The 22782-nt window shown below is 48.4% G+C and overlaps 9 protein-coding genes across 9 annotated transcripts; 5 read left to right on the forward strand and 4 right to left on the reverse strand.

The window, feature by feature from the left end:
• Positions 1-265: 265 nt before the first annotated feature.
• On the reverse strand, positions 266-1423 carry N7529_010786 (uncharacterized protein; the record flags this gene model as incomplete). The annotated part of the gene is made up of 1 exon (XM_057246313.1): positions 266-1423. The coding sequence occupies one exon, from the start codon at positions 1421-1423 to the stop codon at positions 266-268; it is 1158 nt and encodes a 385-aa protein (XP_057091662.1).
• A 297-nt stretch (positions 1424-1720) lies between these two features.
• Positions 1721-2656, forward strand: N7529_010787 (COG2 family protein; the record flags this gene model as incomplete). Its single annotated transcript, XM_057246314.1, has 2 exons — positions 1721-1735; positions 1784-2656. The coding sequence occupies 2 exons, from the start codon at positions 1721-1723 to the stop codon at positions 2654-2656; spliced, it is 888 nt and encodes a 295-aa protein (XP_057091663.1).
• A 164-nt stretch (positions 2657-2820) lies between these two features.
• N7529_010788 (mitochondrial 54S ribosomal protein uL1m) lies at positions 2821-3836 on the reverse strand (the record flags this gene model as incomplete). The annotated part of the gene is made up of 3 exons (XM_057246315.1): positions 2821-2913; positions 2963-3527; positions 3592-3836. The coding sequence occupies 3 exons, from the start codon at positions 3834-3836 to the stop codon at positions 2821-2823; spliced, it is 903 nt and encodes a 300-aa protein (XP_057091664.1).
• A 153-nt stretch (positions 3837-3989) lies between these two features.
• N7529_010789 (glutamate--tRNA ligase GUS1) lies at positions 3990-6352 on the forward strand (the record flags this gene model as incomplete). The annotated part of the gene is made up of 4 exons (XM_057246316.1): positions 3990-4250; positions 4360-4745; positions 4797-4883; positions 4945-6352. The coding sequence occupies 4 exons, from the start codon at positions 3990-3992 to the stop codon at positions 6350-6352; spliced, it is 2142 nt and encodes a 713-aa protein (XP_057091665.1).
• Positions 6353-7830: 1478 nt separating this feature from the next.
• On the forward strand, positions 7831-11044 carry N7529_010790 (putative plasma membrane H(+)ATPase; the record flags this gene model as incomplete). Its single annotated transcript, XM_057246317.1, has 2 exons — positions 7831-8239; positions 8289-11044. 2 exons carry the CDS (start codon positions 7831-7833, stop codon positions 11042-11044), a joined length of 3165 nt encoding a protein of 1054 aa, XP_057091666.1.
• Positions 11045-13550: 2506 nt separating this feature from the next.
• On the forward strand, positions 13551-14240 carry N7529_010791 (uncharacterized protein; the record flags this gene model as incomplete). Its single annotated transcript, XM_057246318.1, has 1 exon — positions 13551-14240. One exon carries the CDS (start codon positions 13551-13553, stop codon positions 14238-14240), a length of 690 nt encoding a protein of 229 aa, XP_057091667.1.
• Positions 14241-14530: 290 nt separating this feature from the next.
• Positions 14531-15384, forward strand: N7529_010792 (alpha methylacyl-CoA racemase; the record flags this gene model as incomplete). Its single annotated transcript, XM_057246319.1, has 2 exons — positions 14531-14672; positions 15026-15384. The coding sequence occupies 2 exons, from the start codon at positions 14531-14533 to the stop codon at positions 15382-15384; spliced, it is 501 nt and encodes a 166-aa protein (XP_057091668.1).
• Positions 15385-15738: 354 nt separating this feature from the next.
• On the reverse strand, positions 15739-18179 carry N7529_010793 (uncharacterized protein; the record flags this gene model as incomplete). Its single annotated transcript, XM_057246320.1, has 6 exons — positions 15739-16145; positions 16205-16413; positions 16496-16909; positions 16969-17790; positions 17912-17918; positions 18056-18179. 6 exons carry the CDS (start codon positions 18177-18179, stop codon positions 15739-15741), a joined length of 1983 nt encoding a protein of 660 aa, XP_057091669.1.
• A 2784-nt stretch (positions 18180-20963) lies between these two features.
• Positions 20964-21440, reverse strand: N7529_010794 (uncharacterized protein; the record flags this gene model as incomplete). The annotated part of the gene is made up of 2 exons (XM_057246321.1): positions 20964-21087; positions 21325-21440. 2 exons carry the CDS (start codon positions 21438-21440, stop codon positions 20964-20966), a joined length of 240 nt encoding a protein of 79 aa, XP_057091670.1.
• Between the last annotated feature and the right edge of the window lie 1342 nt (positions 21441-22782).

Here is a 22782-nt window from a genome sequence, read left to right on the forward strand (position 1 = left end):
CTTTAGCCTTTGAGGAGCAATGAAATTACCCCGAATTATCTTGTTGGTATCATTGCATTTGTCCTTTGTAGTAAATCTTGGAGTAGAATGAGATGTATTCAAACATCAATTGCATAACATAATCGTACGTTATATGGGGGAAATAGTGATTTAGTGTAGATCCTAATTGGCATGGAAGGGTCATTTCAGGGTCATTTCAGGGTCATTAAACATGAAAGGTCGTTAGATCTCATCAAAAAGGTTGATCGAAGGGAGTTGGAAGTAATCAGGTAACAGTCGAGGTCGTCCCCTCACTCTCCACACTCTCCACGCGAAGCATAGCGCGCAGTCGACCTTCAGCAGACTGCAATACAGGCGTAGAAGCTGGCCCAGCAACACGAGGAGTCCAATTCAACCAATCAAGCAGCGACTGGACAATTTCCGAGCCCGAGCCAGAAGCAGCTCTCTCGGAACTGAGAGCAGCCCCAGGAAGGAGGTCAAGTTCAGACGACCCTTCATCAGCGCTAGCATCCAAATGTACTTCCGAGACAACAGCAGGCGTAGCCATAAGAACCGAGGACCGGCGACCAGTTCCAGCAGCATTCTTCGCTAGCAAGTCACAGCCCGTATGATTAGGCCTGGAAGCGAATTCGCGCACGAAAGGCGTCGACGGAACAGATACTGGCTCGGGCCTAATCGCAAACACCGTTTCAGCCTCGGAGTCCATCCCCGGCGAGCGCGGTGAATGTGAATGCGCTTGGCCCTGTTGCGGCCACCCGTTCTCCAGCACGGAAGCTGTACGTAGATTTTCAAGATACCGGTAAAACGAGAACGGATGCATATCAAGTCCTGCATCCATATCGTCCCCATCAACAATGGTGATATGGGGCTGTTCGACATCAGGAGTCGCCTCCTCGACGGCGCCCAGGCCATCAGGCGGAGCGATAATTTCTCCCAACGGCGCAATGTGGCTCCCGTACTGATTCGACAGGCTGAGCTTGCTCCGGCCACAGATGTCAGCTATCGAATCCAGTGTGTCGCGAATATCGGGCTCGATGGCTTGTAGTATACTTTCGATACTGAAGTCCTTATCAGAAGGCAGAGGGATATTCGGCTGACGAGGAGCAGAAGATGAAGATGAAGACACTCTAAGGCCGGAGAAAGGGAAGAAGCGGCGGGACATGGCAGGCCTCGAGTTTACCTGTGCATCGCGCGAGTACGCTGTAACAAGTACAGGCCCGCTAGCCGGCATGGAGTGAGTGTCAGGATCGGACCGGTTAGAAGTCAAAGTCGGAGTGGACGGGTTGAGCTGGCGGAGAGCTGTGGCGCTGTATCCGGCCGTATGGGGTCGGGGATCTGCGTGGGCTGGAGCAGCAGCAAGGATGGGAGGCGCTTGGGACGCGGATGGTCGTCGCCATCCTCTTTTAGGTGTGTCTGCTTCCATAGTGGAGGGTGTGATACATGCACGGTGAAGGCGACCCCGCTCTGAAGGGGTTGGGTTGGGCTAGCGTGATGATGCGGTGCATGCGCTATGCATATTCGCCGATGCACGGTGGCGGGTTTGGGATTGGTCGCTTCATTTAGGAGGGAATGGGGTCAGGGATCGTCCTGGGGGAATCGGGGTGTTGGACTGTCCGTTGTATACATGTAGGCTGGGATGCCAAGACCGATACCACGTTTCCCCGATCTGCGCTCTAAATGTTGACTGTTGACCACCACTCACGCATTGCTCGTACGCACGATGAATCAGTTCCAGGTATGAATTTGTGTTTTGTTTGATTTGTTTCTTCTAACTTTTGGCTAGTTTGGCGACTCCGACGGGTCTGCCTCTGACTTTGATGAAGAAGACCCCTCCGGTCTCCCCTTCCCCGAACCGTTATCTCGCACCTCATTCTTAGCCCCTGGGTTTGATCCGGCCAATTTTCTCTCCTCATTGACGAATCGGCACCAGAGTCTTGAGGATCTGCGTCAGGAGTTGCGCGGATTGGAGCAATCCCTGAATAAGGAGCTCTTGGACTTGGTCAATGAGAATTACCAGGACTTCCTGTCCCTCGGGAGTGCGCTTCGCGGGGGCGAGGAGAAAGTTGAAGGAGTCAAGGTCGGAGTACTTTCATTCCAGCGTGATGTCAAAGCTATCCGGGACAAAGTCGAGGCGCGACGTCAGGAGGTCGACGAACTGCTGAATGAGAAGCGGCGGCTACGGACGATGGCTGAGATTGGAAAAGACCTGCTCGACTATGCGGATCGGGTTGAGGAACTTGAGCACCGACTGATGATCGAAGACAAGTCTTCCAATGGGGACGTCGACCCGGAGGAATCGGATACAGAGTCCGACCTGTACAGCAACGAGGATGGGGATGGCGATGACGAAGAGCTGGCGGACGGGACGCCTGCGATGTCATTGAAGAGGCTTGAACGACATGTTCAGAAGTTTGTCTATTTGACCTCGATAGCTGCCCGGGTCGGCGAGAAGCATCCCTTCCTGCTTGCGCAGCAACCGCGAGTCGTGAAGATCAAGTCAACGGTGCTTCTGGATCTTAAGACCTCACTGGAACAGGCCACGGCGGCTGGTAAGGGCAGCAAACGCGACGCCCGTACAATGGCTGTTCTACGACTCTACGATCTGATGGGCGAGGATGTCAGTGCCGTTGCTGCATTGAAGAACCTCAAGCTGTAAAATATGCTTTGTCCTTGACCTGGGAACATGCAGGGTTGCATACATAGCGTCGGCGTTTGCTTTTATACATGTTCTACTTCAACAACGATACCATGATACACCCTCTTGTCCTAATAAAACAATAGATTTGTACACGCCAAACGATATAAAATAAATATAGTATGTTACACGCCGGTCAAGGCAGAGGTTGCGGGGGAATCATCGGTGCGGAACTCGCCGTTGAGTGAGAATCCGGGTCCGTTAGTCGAGCTCAGTACCTGTATTGCTGTTAGGATACGTTTGATATGCCGAGATAAATGCACTTACCACTTCGTAGATCTCCTTGTTGACACGGTCGGTCAGCGCAGAGGCATCCTTCTTGATTTGATCGAGAGTCACGCGCAAATTATCGCGCAATTGCTCCGGGGAGAAACCCAACTGCCCAATGGGCAAACGGATAACAGCGTCACGCTCACGGTACACAGTACCTCCACGGAGCATTTCCACACGCGCAGCAACATCTTCCACGACGGTACCAGTCTTCGCACTGGGCATCAAGCCACGAGGACCGAGGATACGACCCAGCCCAACCTTGTTGAGAGCCGGCATACTGTCCGGGTGAGCGAGACACCGATCGAAATTGATGTGGCCGGCCTTGACAGCTTCGAAGACCTCATCTTCACCGACCAGTACAGCACCTGCGGCGAGCGCTTCCTTCGCCGCCTTCGAGTCGGGGGGACAGATGACACAGATTCGGGATTCGGTTTGGACGGCGTGCGGGAATCGGATCATGTTACGGATGACGGGACCGTCTCGCTTTGTGCGCAGGCGAACGTGCAGCTCGTATTTTTGGAGTGTGATCTCGCGACCGACTTCGGTGGCTCGGATGATTCTGTTAAACGGATGTCAATTGATATGCGTTTTATTGGTTTGAACCGGGGACGGCGAAGGCATACCGCATGGCATCACACAGAGCCCATTGTGGCATATCCTTCAGGTTATACTGTCTGAACTCCTGGGGACCTCTGCGACTCTTCGTAGGTTGGGCGGCTTTCCCCTTGCGGTTGGTCTTGACCTTGAGACCTCGGACCTGCTGGAGAGTCGAAAAGGCAGGAGCAATTGAGGCCTCTCTGATGGATGGTCGGCATGATGAGAGGATTCCGCGTGCCGCGGTGGGCAATACCGAGCCATAAGACGACATGACTTGCGATCTTTAATTTGAGCTGGCTGACGGGCTTGAAGCAATTGTTTTCTGCCGGAAAGCTGCCGGCCCGGAGAAATGTGAATCCGGACGGGGATGGAGGTGATGACTGCCCCTCCAGAAAATCAGATCAGTTCCCACATTTGCGCAACAATGTCTCAATTCGATCTGAAGGTGGCCACTCGTGCTAACCATGCGGCGCTTCTGCCCGTGGTCCTCATTGCTACCTCAATCAACGAGGCTCGCCCCACCCCGGTGATCAACATTGTCTACGAGGATACTGCCCTTCTCCAGGACGGCGACAAGGCCATTGTGCAGCTCGTTGCTGGATCCAACTCCGTCTTTGGCACCGCCAATGTCATCCAGGAGCTTACTGTACACTTCCCTTTCCTGACTGGCAAGGATGCTAAGGTGGTGAGTTACCAAGTTGCTACTACCCCGCGAATGTCTGGCAGGGACGGGCCAGTTCCTATTCCGGACGCCCGGCTGCTATAAGCAAGACCTGATCTGACAATGTTTGCAGGAAGCCGAATGGCTGTCTCAGCTGGACACCTTGACCACTCTCGATTTCAAAGCCCTCGACCCTATCCTCCAGCGCATTGACACCCACCTGCTGCTTCGCACCTTCATCGTCGGATACTCTCTCTCCACCCCCGACCTTGCTATTTGGGGTGCTCTCCGTGGCAACCGTGTCGCTGTTGCCGCGCTGAAGAAGGGATCTCTCGTCAACTTCACTCGGTGGTACCGATTCCTGGAGGAGCTTTGCCCTTGGACCCACGCCGCCGTGGAGTCTATGACCGCGGTTGCTAAGGAGAAGAGGAATGCTAAGGCCAAGGAGGGTGCTAGCTACGATATTGCTCTCAAGGGAACTGAGAATGGCGTTGTCACTAGATTTCCCCCGGAGCCTTCGTAAGTTGTGGCCGCTTGGTGTCCTTGAATGTTCAGACTAACTTTGTGCAGTGGATATCTCCACATTGGTCACGCCAAGGCCGCTCTTCTCAACGACTACTTCGCCCATGAGAAGTACAACGGCACTCTTCTGCTCCGGTAAGTCACCGCTGCACCAATCAGGTATACCGACCTTGGCGATACTAACATATACTATCAGCTTTGACGACACCAATCCGTCGAATGAGAAGCAGGAATTCGAGGATGCTATCGTCGAGGATCTTGCCCTTATGGGTATCAAGCCTAACAAGATGACCTACACCAGTGACTACTTCGACGAGCTCTACGAGTACTGTGTCAAGATCATCAAGCAGGGAGATGCCTATGCTGATGACACTGACAAAGAGACCATGGCTGCCCAGCGTTTCGATGGCTTCCCTAGCCAGCGCCGTGACCTGTCCCCCGAGGAGAGCTTGGCCCGTCTTGAAGATATGAAGAACAACACCCCCGAGGGACTTCGCTGGTGTATCCGTGCTAAGATCTCGTTCGACTGTCCCAACAAGGCTATGCGCGACCCCGTCATCTACCGCTGTAATCCGGCACCTCACCACCGTACCGGTAGCAAGTGGAAGATTTATCCTACCTACGACTTCGCTTGTCCTATCGTTGACTCAATGGAGGGTGTCACTCACGCTCTCCGTACTATTGAGTACCGCGACCGTAATCCTCAATACCAGTGGATGCTGGATACTATGAAGCTCCGCCACGTCCAAGTGTGGGACTTCGCCCGGATGAACTTCATCAGGACTCTCCTGTCTAAGCGCAAGTTGACAAAGCTGGTCGAGACTGGTGCTGTTTGGGGCTGGGATGATCCCCGTTTCCCTACTATCCGCGGTATTCGTCGCCGTGGTATGACCATTCCTGCCCTTCGGGAGTTCATCCTTAAGCAGGGCCCCTCTAAGAACGTCACCAACTTCGATTGGGCTCTTATTTGGGCAACTAACAAGAAGTACATCGACCCTATTGCTGGCCGCCACACCACTATCTTTAGCAAGGATGCTGTCAAGACCACTGTCACCGGTGGCCCCGCCGCGCCCTTCACCGAGGAGAAGCCTAAGCACGCCAAGAACGCTGCTGTTGGTAACAAGAAGGTCATCTATAGCAGCTCTATTCTTCTCGAGCAGGAGGATGTGAAGCTCTTCAAGCCCGACGAGGAGATCACTCTCATGAACTGGGGCAATGCCTTTGTTCGTAAGATCAGCACTAACGCCGAGACTGGTGTCATTACCAACCTCGAAGTCGAGCTGAACCCTACCGGTGATGTCAAGAAGACCGAGAAGAAGGTCACCTGGCTTGCTGAGGAAGGACAGGATCTTGTTCCCGTTGAGCTGGTTGATTTCGACCACCTGTTGAACAAGGATTCCCTGACTGAGGATGATGTCCTAGAGGATTGCCTTAACGAGAAGACCGAGTTCCGTGAGGCCGGTGTCGCCGACTGCAACGTCGCTGACCTCAAGGAGAATGATATTATCCAGTTTGACCGCAAAGGCTACTACCGCCTCGACCGGGCCTACAGCCCTGGCTCCCCTGCTGTGTTCTTCAACATTCCTTCTGGAAAGACCAAATAGATCTGCGGTTTGGTTTGATGTGATCTGATGCCATATGAAGCACGTCTTATGAGTGATGTATCAAGGCCAGAAATGTTCTATAAGTCAATGAAACATGGTATATGCTTTCAATTATTCACAAGAAGCATTATAATGGATGTGTATCTGGTTCACAACTGTCGACAATAGTAGAAGTAGCCTACAAGCAGGCCCTTTAGTCGCATGTTATCTTACAATTTGTCAACCTTGTAGATAGCTACCTGTAGAGGATTTAAACCTGAATGTGAATGGGCTACATGTTGGTGCATGGCCATATGACAGGTCGGTTTGGCGCAATAAGTCACTTTTGGGTGGATTTGTCACGTTGGGCACAAAGTAAGTGGACGAGATACAGCATCTATGCGCTATAGGGCTAGCGATGATCACGTGTGAACGATATGTGTTGCCGGTTGTGACAGAGTTATTTGGCTCTCTGCTTCTTATGCTTTTCGATGCCCCAAGCGTTGGCTCCTTTCATCACGGTTCAACTCCCCTTGGTTAATAATGAGATAGCTGTGGGAAGGATGTAAAGTCCGCTCGCTCGCCGGGTGCTAGCGGAATGGGCAATATGACGTCGAGGAGTTGCTACCAATTGAGATCCAAACAGCCGACCACTTTGGATCCAGCCGCGCAAAACCATGGCTGTTGTTTTTGTTTACGCCGGCTCAGTTGACATACATACTTGGTTATTTGACAGGCCAACTATCGGTCAGGAGATAATCCACGCAGGCCGAGACATAGTATAAAGCTTCATGTTGGCTGAACAAAGATGAATCGATTCTCGGCCTGACCAGGTGTGCTGCTCTCGTTGGCGATGCCGAGGTCTCAAGAGGGACAAGCTGCGCGCGACCCGAAGAGTTCCCAAAGGATTCTGATACAGCGAGTGTAGGTTTAGCCTAACCAAAATAAACCCGAGGAAGACAGGCTATACTCATTCGATGAAATGGTCAAGAAGTTCCGGTGGTTCGTGCAGGCACTTTATAAAGTTCATGCTAATGGAGCTCGTCCACGGATCTCCAACTATGTCCCTTGGTCTTCTTGTCCAATTCACTTTCAAACTACCAAACACGGCCACCAGAACAATGAGAATACAATGCCTAGGCCTAAGAGGTGTCTCCCGAGGATTTCCTGTCTCGACGTCAGCATGATTTGCTACGAGATTTCAACATCTGTTGTGACACTGGCTTCTCTCCCCCATGCAAACAATTAAGGAATCACCACAAACCTTTTTACGAGTGAATTGGAACTTCCAACTACTTTTGTTCATCGACAGTTGTTGAAGAGCAAGAGGCCTACACCCAGTTTACCTTCGTTGTGTATCCTCGCTTCTCCTTCGATATCTTCGTGTTTCGGGCGTTTGTTCTGAAACTTCGAGATTGTCTACCTGTCTAAACGGTTTGCTTCAATCAAAACCCACCGTAGTGGTACATCTCTGACTAAAACTCTTCTAGCAACTGATCATGGCTGAAAAGGCTGGTGCCGAGCGTACCGAAGCCACTCGACGCCGTAGCTCACGGATTTCTCGGGCTTCTCTGAGCGGGGACTGGTCCAACCTGGACGAGTATGGCAAGCTTGTCAAGTATGTGTCGACTTTCAAGGACCCCAATGCGGCCGATGAGGAATCGGGCGAAGTGGTAGAAAAGCGGGCCTGGTATGCTCCGTGGAAGAAGCGCAAGGTCCGCATCAAGAGAGTTGAAGGCGAAACCGGCAAATTTCCTCCAGATTGGACCATGACCGACATCCGGGAGGGACTTTCTAGTGCGGAAGTCCCGATACGCCGTCGTCGGGCTGGATGGAACGAGTTGACATCTGAGAAGGAGAATCCCATTGCGAAGATTCTTTCGTACTTTCAAGGTCCAATTCTCTACGGTTAGTTCTTCAAATGCCCTCCTTGCCGACATTGCTAACCTGGGCGCAGTGATGGAGTTGGCCGTTTTGCTAGCTGCCGGTTTGAGTGATTGGGTTGACTTTGGTGTGATCATCGGTATCCTGTGTCTGAACGCCTCGGTCGGTTGGTATCAAGAAAAGCAAGCTGCGGATGTAGTTGCGAGTTTAAAGGGTGATATCGCGCTGCGGGCACAGGTTGTCCGTGACAGTGCTCAACAAGAATGCCTTGCTCGAGAGTTGGTACCAGGCGATGTGGTCAGTCTTCCCCTCTCAATTATTCTCAGGGCATACTTAAACTTACAAGTTCTCCAGGTAATTATTGGTGAAGGCCAGGTTGTACCTGCCGACTCGAGGGTGATCTGTGATTTCAAGGATCCGCATGGCTGGGAAGAGTTTAACCAGCTTGAAGAGCAAGGTATGCTGGGTGGAGGATCTGAATCTGACGAAGACGACCCAAGCAAGAACGAGAAGAAAAAGGAACAAGATGACGGTAAAGCAAAGGAAGCAGAAGGCAATGATGATGACAAAGAAGAGCAACCAACTCATCAGCCTCGTAGGCGTGGATACCCTATATTGGCTTGCGATCATTCTGCCATAACAGGCGAGTCGCTGGCTGTGGACCGTTATATGGGTGACATGATCTTTTATACAACTGGGTGCAAGCGAGGCAAAGCATATGCTGTAGTCCAGACAGGTGCGAGAACTTCCTTCGTTGGCCGCACTGCTACCATGGTGCAATCTGCCAAGGGCGCCGGACATTTCGAACTCGTGATGGACAACATAGGGACATCCTTGTTGGTTCTCGTTATGGCTTGGATCCTCGCTGCGTGGATTGGTGGCTTCTTCCGTCATATTCCAATTGCTTCGCCCGGGCAGCAGACCTTACTTCACTATACCCTGTCATTGTTGATCATTGGCGTGCCTGTCGGTCTGCCAGTCGTGACAACTACTACTATGGCTGTCGGTGCAGCATATCTGGCAAAAAAGAAGGCAATTGTGCAAAAGCTGACTGCGATTGAGTCACTAGCTGTAAGTTCGCACCAAAACGAAGTGCTGCGTCACAAACTCACAAAAGGACAGGGCGTTGATATTCTTTGCTCGGATAAAACCGGTACTCTGACGGCAAACAATCTGAGTATCCGCGATCCATATGTGGCCGAAGGTGTGGATGTAGACTGGATGTTTGCCGTTGCTGCATTGGCATCCTCGCACAACATTGAATCGCTTGATCCGATCGACAAAGTCACCATTTTGACACTCAGACAGTACCCAAGAGCTCGAGAGATTATGCGTCGTGGCTGGACCACTGAGAAATTTACGCCCTTTGACCCAGTGTCAAAACGGATTGTCACCGTGGCGGTCTGTGATGGAATTCGATATACATGCACGAAGGGAGCTCCAAAGGCCGTACTCCAATTAACGAGTTGCTCTAAGGAGACCGCTGACATGTACAAAGCCAAAGCGCAAGAATTTGCGCATCGAGGCTTTCGTTCTCTTGGTGTCGCTGTTCAAAAGGAAGGAGAAGATTGGGCGTTGCTTGGAATGCTGCCGATGTTTGATCCACCTCGTGGAGACACAGCCCAGACTATCAGTGAAGCACAGAACCTTGGTATCAGCGTAAAAATGCTTACAGGTGATGCCATTGCTATTGCAAAAGAAACATGCAAGATGTTAGCTCTGGGCACCAAGGTGTACAACTCGGACAAATTGATTCATGGCGGTTTGAGTGGTGCTATGGCCAGTGATCTTGTCGAGAAAGCGGATGGATTTGCCGAAGTGTTCCCTGAACATAAATATCAAGTGGTGCAAATGTTGCAGGAACGGGGCCATCTGACGGCGATGACAGGAGACGGCGTGAATGACGCACCCTCGCTTAAGAAGGCTGATTGCGGAATTGCCGTTGAAGGTGCTTCTGAAGCTGCGCAGTCTGCATCGGACATTGTGTTCCTCGAGCCTGGCTTGTCGACTATCATTGACTCAATCAAGGTTGCACGGCAGATTTTCCACCGCATGAAGGCCTATATTCAGTACCGTATCGCACTTTGCCTGCATTTGGAGATTTACCTCGTGACCTCCATGATTATTCTCAATGAAAGCATCCGAGTGGAGCTGATTGTCTTCCTGGCATTGTTTGCGGATCTTGCAACAGTCGCCGTTGCCTACGACCATGCTTCTTTCGAACTGCGGCCTGTCGAATGGCAACTTCCAAAAATTTGGTTCATCTCTTGCGTGTTAGGTGTGCTGCTCGCGTTAGGTACCTGGGTTGTGCGCGGAAGCATGTTCTTGAAGTCTGGAGGAATTATCCAGAACTGGGGTGCTGTTCAGGAAGTCCTATTTTTAGAAGTGGCTCTGACCGAGAATTGGCTCATCTTCGTTACTCGTGGTAGCGACACTTGGCCATCCATACACTTGGTGACTGCGATTCTCGGCGTGGATGCGTTGGCAACTATTTTCTGCCTGTTTGGATGGTTCACCAATCAAGATATGAAAACCAAGCCTGCCGACAAATTTGTTGAAACTACGAATGGCTGGACTGATATCGTGACTGTTGTGCGAATCTGGGGTTATTCGCTAGGTGTCGAGATCGTCATTGCTCTGGTATACTTCATCCTGAACAAGATCAAGTGGCTTGATAACTTGGGCCGGGTTCAACGCGACAAAGGTGAAATCAAAATTGAGAACTTCCTCGCTCACATATTTCGCCTTACTGTTGAATATGAAGAGGATGGCCAGCCAAAGGGCCGATTCTGCCTGGCTGCCAGCAAGGAAGAGGAGGAGGCCGAGTGAAGGAAATTGGAATACGGACTTCAAAAGGAAGATGAATCTATGCACTCTTCCCAGGGAATTCCGGTTGGAGCACTGTGTTCTCGAAATTTTTTTTATTTACGTGGCTTAATCTTAATTGAAAAGAGTTAGACATGACCTTCAGTTCCATCAACGACAAATGTGGAGAAAAGTAAATAAGGTTAGGGAGTGGAGCCATATAAAAGTCAAATGCCCCCACATTTCATTCACACCTTATGTATAGCGTACTGGTTACCCCGCGATCACCGAACCCCGACCTGGTCACATTAGAGCCGCTTATCTCTGGCTACTAAGCCGACGGACGTATGTGATCCGCAGAGATGACTAAATTCATAGGCATTGTCTTAAAATGTTGCTTTCTGTCCGGCCCAATATTGATAGATACACGCACACATCTTGTCTGAAAGATAGGCTCTTATGTTATATTACATTGGTTACGTTGATCATTTATCATGCGTTGATCTTACAGAGAGATACGACTAGGTCAAGTGGCCAAAAGATACACAGAAATTATGTATAATAGGCGAATCATCTCTCTGGGAAGGAAAGCCTACACTATTTTTGAAGAGTCAACTCAGGGTATTAGAACTCAAGATGCTAAATCATGTTCTCTGTGCATTACTATCCCTTGAGTTCATTGTTGACAAGGCCGAGCAAAATGCATTCAGATCTTCTTCGACCTCATCCAAATTGACTTGCGAGACCCACTCATTAACTCTCTCTTTTACAGTCTCGACTTGATCAAAATCGAGCTTGTGCTTGCGCATATCGTCCAGCCACACTTTCAGCGCCGGTCCTAGGTGATCCATGAAATGGGTGAAGTCTCCAACTCCCCCGAGGGTGTTTGTTATGATAGGCCCACACAACGCCCATCACAACCCAAGGCCAGATGTCACAGTTTTATCTATTCCAGTCAGTGTATAGAGAGTGGATGTGCTCAAGCAGATATGACTAACCAAGATCTTCCGCAGAAACGACTCCTCTCGATATCAAGCTATAGGCCTCGGCACATACTGCGGCTTGCAAACGGTTGGCGATAAATCCTGGTGTCTCTTGCTTGACAATCACAGGATCTTTGTCCAGACTTCGGTAGAATTCGCATGCAGTAGTTACATCCAAAATGTGCCTTTCTCGAATATGCTAAGCATGCATGCGCTAGCTTCGCAAGCCGTTGTGTTTATGCTAATCGCAGTTACATGGATATGAGATTTTCCATTCGACTATGGCGAGCACAGGGGGCAATAGGGACGTGGAACCTGTGCTAAGTAATATAGCTACGTTGGATGGGTCATTGTTAAGGCCTTATATTCTTGGGCTGGGGCAAACTGCGCTGATGATAATGACTTTGCGCCACTTATCCATGGCTAATGTTATACAACATGGCGAGGCAGCGCCGCTCCTGGGGGGAGAAGGAACAGGAAGTGAATGTCGAGTCAGTTTCAGCCATCTCTTATATCCGCATTAGAATTTCAATCAATCAATCAATGTAAATTCTACCGCATTGCTGGCTGGCACAATAATGGCAGGTATACCTCTACTATCTTTCTGCGATCGACCTCACACTCATCCCCATTCGCGTCAATACCCTATTTCAGTTTGGAGATTCTTAAACTACTGGTACCGGCATCGTCTTTTGACGCATAGGTTCCTAGTAGGCAGTATCCTTAACTATAGGTGAAGTCATATAGACTGTCCAGAATATCGAACTAGCTGGAGGCTACGGTCCCCCCGGTTTCGGTCTAAGCCGGTGATGGGATAAGAGCGCCTATTTTGGTATAAGTATGACCAAGTGCTCCCACACAGACAGGCATCGTATCTAATTGCGATAAGTATTACACGGTGGGAGACGGGGATTCAGGCGCCCAGATTGAAACAACATATGGGATTACATTTTCACAGCTGTACCAGTGGAATCCCGCGATTGGATCAGACTGCCACACCCTGGCAATCGGGTATTAGGTTTGCGTGGGAGTTTCTGCTGAGACCACTAAACAGAAACGGACGGAAAATGACCGATTGAAGTCTCCGAGAGAGAGGGAAGGAAGAAGACATATGCATCTACACAACCGGGCTGTTTAGACAGTTTTTGTTGAGATTCTAGTTGGAGGTAGTTTTGGGAGATATGTGAACTAAATAAAGTAGACCTTTCATCTGCTGTAAATTACCAGGTATTATCGGTATTTATTGTAATTTATGGAATAATCTAAAATTACCAAAATTACCAAGCCGGTATAAATTACGTGACTTTTGCAAAACCGGCAGATTTCAATGTGATCTTCCGACTTGGTCTACTCCAGCAGCTAACATTGCCCTGGACCCAACTGATTTCTTCTAAGATCTCTTCCATCTCTTCGTTTCCGTTTCAATGATTCCAAGACTTGCTCGGAAACAATTATTTAGGGGTGCCAGCCTTTTCACTCGTCCTATCCGTATCAGAACTGGCCCTTCACATCTCACCAAATCATTCTCCAAATTATTCTCCAAAGCAATGAGTTCCTTACGCCTCCCCGATTGTATCGAAGTACCATCCAAACGGGATCCCACTAGGGAAACATGCTTAAACGCCGCAGACAATCTCGAACGGGAGCTCCAAAAGATCGGATTCACAAAGTGGGGCTTCGTTGTCTATCGCTGCACATATCAAAGCCAAGAAGACTGGGACAGATTTATGGACCTCTTCCTCTACACCGTCACAGACTATTTTGAATTCCACAAAGGTCTAGATATGCTAGAAGGTTTCTGCCCGATAGTCTTTGAAGACCCCTCATTTGATGGTGCGACCACCGCCCTTCTCCGCACCCATTTTAGGAAGTGGGTTAAGACTGCTAAGCGGCGGGAACAGGGTATTGATACTCTCTACACGTCGGGTCGCTATATATTTTTTGTCATGGTCGACCAGGAGGCGCTAGAGTTTGTCTTGAATTCAAACCCGAAGGCTGTGATCACAACCGGATTTGTTCGTTTAATTTATGGAGACTGGGAACCGGAGGTAAATAAAGATGGCAACGAGGATAAGGAGCTCGAGCCTATAGAGGGATGCACGCAGGAAGATGTCGGTTGGATGAACATACCTTACGATGAGGTGCAGTCGATTGGAGCTGGAGGGTTGGCAATGTGTGATATGCATGATTGGGATATGTATTATGCTCGTCCTCCAGAAATGCAGGCCTTGGGTTGAGGTTTGACCTTAGAGTGAATATTAGAACATTGTATTGAATGTTTGCTTTATTTTCTGTGACCAGACTAGGAAGACATCTTGATGTCAAAGTTCATATGAATTTTCCTACAGAAAACACCGTTCTTCTTGTCCACACTTACGCCCAAAGTGTTCACCTTTATGTGTTGCTGGAAATGACCAAACCTGCAAGACCTACGGATGGGATTTAACAAGTAATGTTGGAAACACGTCTTAGACGATTTGTACTTGCTCGGTTAACGCGCTACGTTGGAAATTAGGAACGACAAACCATGACTAACAGCATGTTACTACTTTGGGCGATTCCGACGAGGTTCCGTGTGATCGGCTTGCCGACGTCCCGGCTTCCCGGCTTCCGAGGACCCAAGCTTTCACGCCACGCAACCTACTTTGGACCGAGGATCATGTTTCATCGTTAGTACAGGTTATAAATATTCAGAACCACCGCAAGTGACATATGCCAATGATCTGACTAAGTAAGACGATCAACCTCGGAACCAAAATATCGATCTAGTCTTACACATCCGAGTTCTATATTTTTGCCCTTTCCTTTATCTTTCCGTCTTGAGCCACTTATACCTACAGCATAATTTTTTGACTTCAATCTGTCTCATCCACAGGAAACAGTGTCGAGCACAGATATTGATGGTCCCGGGACCTTCATGGATAAAAGCTTTGTTCCAGCCCCTCAAGATGCTGCTCGCCTTCTCGAATATATCGCAAAGCGCACTCCGGGATTCACCCAAACCCCAGAAATTGGAACACAGTGAAGTTCAAAGGCAGCGAAATTCCTGTCATCCCCGGTCAATTCAAGGCACCCCTCATCGCGGCCGCCGTTCATGTCACGTGCGGGATAGTAGCCAACGAGATTGTTGAGGATCGTGACGGCACACCGGCGACTACCCAGCAGGTGTCGGTGAGCACCGATCACACCGCTATCTGGCTCGGTACCATCTATGCTGCTTCGGTAGAAGGCATGGATATCGACGAACTCTCCAAATCGCGTCACCTACCTGAACTTTTCGGGGAAAGATTCTCAGCAAGGTTGGATGGCTACAGCCGTCAACAGACGTTCTACTGCTTTATACAAAACAAAGACCCCAGGCGTTTGGTATCAGCTACATGAGTCTCTTGGTGCAGACCCGGTTCTGCGATTGATGGGAATGGACCTAGATTAGCCTGTCAAGGATTGTCCCGTTCTGCTACCACTCTCAGAACATTCAATGGTTGTAGTAATATTAAGGGAAGGCATCTTCTATATGATCCTGAACATTGATGGCTCGTCAGAAGGGAAAGGGTGTTCGTTATAGCATATTTATACTGTATCATAGCACAGATAATATCATTTTAGCACCATTCAGCCACAGATCTTCATGGAAATGAGGTTTTTGTTCTGGGTAGGTAAAATTATGGTTCAAGAAGTTTTGAAGGGCAACGCGTGTACAGTGATACCCCAATTTAGAGGAGATTATGTCTACATTCACCATTCTCCAGCTGACCCGGGCTCATCATCTAGTTGAGCAAAGAACATGGGCCAATCGTTCCAGTCGAATGCATAATTCTCAGCCCAGGCCAGGCTAAGCGAGTTCTTTCGAAGTTCTGGGCTTTCTACATTTTCACCCTGCGCAGTTGTATAATCATGGTTTGGTTGGTCCTGCATGCCCTCTGCGGCACTTTGCTCTGTTTCAAAGTCCCGCACATCGATGTTATCGTCGATCAATTTGAGAACAGAACTGCATCTTGAAGCCAACGTAGCGTGCTTCTCATAATCTTTCATAATATCACGGGCCTGATGCAAAATTTCCTTCAAACGAGCGGGTGAGAAATGCTCCACCATGGGTGGGGACGCTTGCGCTGCGAGCAAAATAGTGACTGCCATATAAACATCTGAGTACCGTTAGTCAGGCCGTTAGTCTTTGTTTTTTTGATTGGAAATGAGCACTCACATGAAACGGTGTACCAATTTGACGGTAGAATATACACTTGCGTCTGCTCTGGTAGATTTCTGGTAATGAATTCAATCATATCCGCGGCAGCTTTAGTGCATTGAATTTGACACTGAGACACCACATGTTGAATAATCTGATCGTCCATATACAGACTCGACTCGGGAGCATTTCTCATCTGTGGACTATGTATCTGCAAAAGGAAGGGCCTAAAAAGAAGAAGTCGGACAGATAGATATCTTGCAGCACCATTAGCTTATATTCGACATTCTCGAGTAACGTGGTACAAACCTGGCGCGCAAAACGTTTGCTTCACGAGTGATATGTTTCGTTGGTGTTGGGTCTTGAAGATCTGATGGCATTCGAAAGAAAGGGTGAAGGCTTCCTGCCCAATCGTTCAAGTCCGACTCGATCCTGAACAGGCTTGAAAATTGGTCGAAACTGGTCGATGGATTCGACTTCAGTTTGGCTCCACCGCTGCTAGAATGAGGGACTGATTTCAAATCGTTGGATATATAGAAGGTTTCAAAGACTTCTCCAATGATGTGATGAAGTCGGCAAAATGATATGTAGAAGTTCATTTTCGAGGGCAAATCCAGAGTTCCAGTGCCACGGACAGTTGAGTTGGCCACTAAAGAATTTAATCCTTGTTTTGCAACTGACTGCGGAACTTTAAGACCGCAGCCAAAAGTCATTGAAGCAATTCTATGGTAATCAGTTAGCGCTGTTCGCGGTATCACATATCTCAAACTGTCTTGTCATACCTGTCCATGATAACACATCCATTCCAAACTTGTCGCGCAAGATCCCGCTCACCAGAGTCCTTAATGGCTTCAATTGTTTCAGGAATGTGCAACCCTAGTTCCTGTGCGATATGAATTGCCGTGCTAATATTCTGAAAGCATTTTTGGGGCATCTTTTCATGTTGCAGATACACTGCAGTGAGCAGGAGAATTTGAATAATTTCAAAGTTGTAAATATCCATAAGCTCGTAAGACATCAATCCTTGAGCTCTGTCGAAGAATTCGAACGATGATTGGTACCGGGAGAGGTGTGGTTGTCCCTGGGAAGCGACACAAGATATGGCGAATATAAGATTGAGGATGCAATGCAATGCTCTCTCGTTCATGGACAGCTGTCCATCTTTAATCCATAATGCCTCGTATGCGGTTTCAATTGCGGATCTGTCAAGCCAGGGGTAGGCACTATCCACATAATCCCAATAATAATTGAGCAACTGGTCCGCTACTTTTCGTGTAGGAATGACAAATTGGATTTCAGAGGGCTGCTTCTGAGAGTCCTGTTTCTGCAACTTTGGTAACTCTTTGGGCGGTTGTTGCAGAACGCGGTTCGTTTTCTGCCTCTTGTTTGCCAAACTGTTGTTTCGTTCTACCGCATTCCCAACTTTATGCAAAACGTGCGCTCCACTAGATGCACCAAAAAGGCTGCCGCTGGGTATGATTTCACTGTACAGACTAGGATTGTCATCCTCGTCATTTCGAGGGCGCCTCGTTATTTGTTGGGCTTTACTTCTTGGCTGTTCTTGGTCGCTGTTTATCACGACACTGTCTCGGCTTGGATCTGGACTATAATTTATTTGATAGGTCAGTTCATTTGTACAACAACAATCGTAAGGAGTGAATTGGTGATCTTGCGGCCACCGTGGTGTTCGAGTTTGTGTGGTTGACTTGGTGCTCAGTTACTTACTTCTCGACTGATAAAGGAGAGGCATGCTCAGTCTCACGATATAGACATGCCTGTGAAGTTCGTTTCCTCTTGGAACAAGGTCCGCATACTAATACGGCAATGATAAGCATGCCTTCAACTCAACCTCTTAATCTTTTCGCTTACTTGGCCTAGCACCGTCGCATTTCGTCTTTCTCGCCTTGCAGACGTTACACGCAATGCTGATCTTAGCGCGCTTCTGCCTCGGCGCCTGAGGAGATGAGTTCCCCGTTTGAAATGAGAACATCATGTTTGCGCAGGCTGAGAGATGGAATTCCGACAGTTGTTCCGAGAGTTCCCTCCTGGGTAGGCTCCGGATTACCCGCAGCATGACGTCATACATCCTTTTTTCCGTTTCCATTTTGGGAGTCTCGGAATGCCAAATCGGGATCTTTCGTGATTCAGTAAATATCAAGTTGAACGGAGTTCGCTTGACTGATAATATGGTCTGGTGAAGAGTGCCGAAGAACATTCGATCATGCCGTCCACAGCGCTCACTCTTCCGTTTGACCCTCCCAAAACGTTAGCATCTCTCAATCATAGGCTGTTCTGTATTGTGAATATCTGATGGTTGCTTTACTCAGATACATTCTGGCTGAAAATTACTTCCATGAAACCTTGGTTTACAATCAGAAGAATTGACTTCCATTTTCCGACCGTGTTGATTATTTGCCTACATAGCGAACACATACCCCAACCACCACACCAACCACCCCACCAATGACAATACCGGTCTCTATATATATCAAATTAACACTTGATAACCCTCATCTTGGAGCCATATCTCCATTTATCGACATATACTTGATTGGTCGTCGGATTTGTCTTTAGTTCTCACTTTTCCGGCCGTTGTGGCAATTCCTCGATATCAAAATTGGCCAAGTCGTTCGCAGAGTGCATATTTGGAGCGGACTGGACATTTCCCATTGTTCTTATCTTACATACTGTCCACAGGTGTAGACATTGCTTTTGTGTATACGCGTGTTTCAACATTCTTATTTACGACTTCGAGTCACTGCGGTTCAGTTTCCCCTAGCCACGGCCTATCTTTACATCTTGGACGAGGTTATCTCAATAAAGATAGATAGAGCGATATAAACCGTGTCTCTATTAGGCTGATTTGGTGGGTCGGAAACGTGATATAGCGATGTATAATTTGAGGTTGTATTGACAATGTCCCTTTAGAGTGGATCGCTTTTTAGACATGTGTAAGGCCTAGCATATTGTTAGCTTTCAAGGTTTAGTTGGACTACGGAATTGAGCCGGGCCCACACTGAATCGGGACATCCCTTGTAGACAGTAATCTGGGATAATTTCTGTGACGATATGTATAAAACACTAGGTCCTAATCTTAGGCGTCTTTGAAGTGATCTGAGTTCATACAATGAATCACCTGATGCTCTCTGTTGAGACTTGCGCCAAGCTTGGGGCCTGGCGCGTGGCGAGCTTGGCGAGCGAGTTATCAGGGAATTCGGACAATGGGGCGTCAAAAGCTTCAAAAAAAAGGTCAAATCCCAAGATCGAGACTGTGGGGCGCATGGGTGAATTTCAATCCATGAATGGTTGAGTCGGTCTAAAATAACCCACTATCTTGTCTGGTACGGACAAAAAGTCGCATGCTAAAACAGGCTGTGGCTCGAGGAATATATCATCCATGCACCCTCTGTTCGATCCTTTGGAGAAAACCCCGGGCTCGCCAATCACATTTCATCTCGTCTGCTTTGAAAAAAACGTCTCACTACGCGTTCCTTCTTCCGCTTTCATTATCTTCACTTTCGCTTTGAGTCTGAACTTGCTACCCTTCTTTCATTGAAGTTCTCTTTTCATTAATAGGCTTGACCCACTGCTATAATCTCCCTTCTCTCAATTCTCGCAAGGCTTTGTTACGCAGGTCTTGCATACTCGTTCAAAGTCAGTCAGCCTTACTCCGTAAGGCACTTTCTGTTGATCCAGTGAAGACGCCATCAGTATGTGACATCTTCCTGGGGGGCTGAGGTACAACGCTAAAATGGATGGCTCTAGTTTGCTCCACTTTATTCCCTCACATCAACCTCCGCTTGCTCCTTACTGGGTCCCTCCTTCATCCTCTAAGTCGCGCCGACTGCAGGCTTTGGGGCATATTTCGAGTCATAATGAGCTGGCTGGGCAGTCTCTTCCATCGAGGCAGTGAAATGTCTGAAGAAAAAGCTCAGAAGCATCGAAATAAAGAGCACAGCCGAAAGGTTCGCCAACGAGAGAAAGAGTTGAACCGTCAACCCAAAGAAAGTTTTTTTGGGGGCTCTCTCGCTCTCGATACACGAGTGAACACTATGCGCAGGGAACTACGGCGTCCATAATACTGCATTACACAATACGACCCATCACTCTACCTAAAGCGATATCGAACGACGTTTTCTTGAGGACGAATCTGGTGCATACGCCATTACTGTGGTGTAGAGCCGGTTCATTGATTTCATTTATGCTGACTTTCAACCTGTCATGCGACTGCGATTACCAATTTGTCACATTTTCCCTTATTTACGATGTACAGAATGAACAAAGATAAGTTCTAGCCGAAACTGGTGGCGTGCTAAGCATCGTCAGTCCTTACGTGGTGACAACCTTTCACCCGATTTCGATAGTATTTCTGACTAGAGCAACAGAAGGTAGAAATTATGGTATTAGTCCTGCTGACTGGAATGCATGGGCTCGTCCCTTGAACATGTTAATTTTGCGGATACACTAATCACAGGCTCCAAAACAATTAAATCAATGGATCTACGAGGTTTCTTGAATGCAATAAATTCCAGGAGTTGTGGATTCGCAGCCAGGAGGAGGGGGCCATATGCCTAGATATTGCTTAGTATCTTCAACTATACGTTCTTAATCCAGTTCCGTGAAACAGACGACCGCTTACCAACATCCGAACTTGTCTCAAGATCTCGTGCAACCGGCGGCTCTCTAAGTGGAGTTGCTGGGGGACATCTCACAAGACAAATGTTAGGATAGTAGATTAAGCTACCATCGCAGCAGTGGGCAACAGTATCTAAAATCGTCAGAGTGCTTTGGAGTCATATAGACCAGGTTTATTACCGTCACCAGGTCCTGCGGCATCGAGGTTGATATCGCGAGCGGGTAGCGGTTGGAATGTGGGGGCAGCAATAGTGGCAACGGCCACACTGGAAACCAGAGAGAGAAGATTTAATCTCATGTTCTGCCTTTTTATACGACTTTGCGACTGATAAGGTTGATTGATTCGGACGGGATAATGTTGAGCGGGAGCTTTATCGATAACCACAATTAGACAAAGTGGTTTCTTATCAGTCAAACATTTTTAAGATGGAATGGAGGTCAATTAAAGCACCTGTAGTGAGGGGCAATTAAGAGCACTGATCTCCAGTTCTTGTGTGACACACCTTCGTCTCTCGATTTTTGTGCGAGCTTCGGCATCGAACCCAGGATATGCCGATATTCTTATGAAACTTGTTGCCTTGGTCACTTCATAGTACAGCGCAGTGAGCAATGGACCCATAGACCCGTGGACATATTGAAGGCTGGCTGAATCCCTCGGGCTATCCCCAGGGGGGCCTCAGGGCTTCATCAACGATGTTCCAATCCGTGGAAAAGAGAGGCTAAGTTCTCAATGGATCGCTGGAATTTCTGGAAAGAACAACTGCGATGGGTAAATGAGCCGATTGTACTGAATCAAAAAAACGCAAGATGATGCCAGGATGGTGAGACAACTTATGATGAGCATTGAGCAAGAGAACTAATCAGAATGAGTCAGAAACTTGGGCTCAGTCATGATGCGCAAGTCAGCAATATCGAAGTCCATTAATTCAGAGCAAGCGAGGGCATTCCATTCCTCTCATAGCTAAGAATCGATGGTCCATATAACTGTGCCACAGATGAATCCTATTTTCCTTAACGGTTGAGATTTAAACCCGCAAAAAACAGGATAGTTGATTACATGGATAGGTTCAACCAAATCCGTACACTCAAGGGATTTTGACAAATAGTTGGCTGCTGAGTATGACCTAAGATCATTCCTTGCTCATGCATTGACGGTCATCACCGAGGAATGTCCACGGGTAGAACACTTTCCCGTTCCCTCCGTTCTTGACTGGTCGTTACGTTGTAGACAATAAGATCTGCCCAGGCAATCCCTTTCGAGGCTCACTTCGCACAACCTAAAGTCGAACACAAATGGAATGTCGATCCCAGTAGCGTGTGAAAGTAAGAATCAATATCCGACTAGGGAGACCTCCGGTTGCTGACGGGATTTAGCAAAGTCCATGTCCAAAAGGAGGCAAAAGAGAGCGAGATCCGGGGATCGGGGACTGGGGTAATCCCCACACCCCTTTCACAGGCCACTGTGGAGACTCGCTTATAGGTCCAGGCGTTCACTGTTCGCAACTCATCACGCATAACCTAATTGATCCTACAACGATTATGAGTAAAAAAATGGTCCCTTTCTCTTCCTATTTGCTTTTTTTGGTTATGAAATGAAATCATGCGAATCATCATGGAAACAGCGATAAATGGTAGATTCTCAGGAGACCTCGGTATAAACGGGTTCGGTCGTAGCGAAGTTCCACAGAGTGCCGAGGTCGGACCTCGAAAACTGACACCTGAATATTCAGGTGTCGGTTTTCGACATCACGGCATCCTCCGTCGAGAGTTTAGGGCTTGACACTATAAACTGCCACCTAACTGCCACCTCCGTCTGAACCTAATAGTAAAATAAAGTTATACCCTTGCTTTCTCGTCTCACCAACACGAATAGCCAAGCTCATTTGAACGGAGATCACAGGACTGCCGGCCGCACCCGCCCCCCCGCCAATTGTGGGGAATTCAGGCGAAAAGTGGCCAAG

Source organism: Penicillium soppii (assembly GCF_028829465.1).
Source record: "Penicillium soppii strain IBT 18220 chromosome Unknown utg000010l, whole genome shotgun sequence".
Lineage (NCBI taxonomy): Eukaryota > Fungi > Ascomycota > Eurotiomycetes > Eurotiales > Aspergillaceae > Penicillium > Penicillium soppii.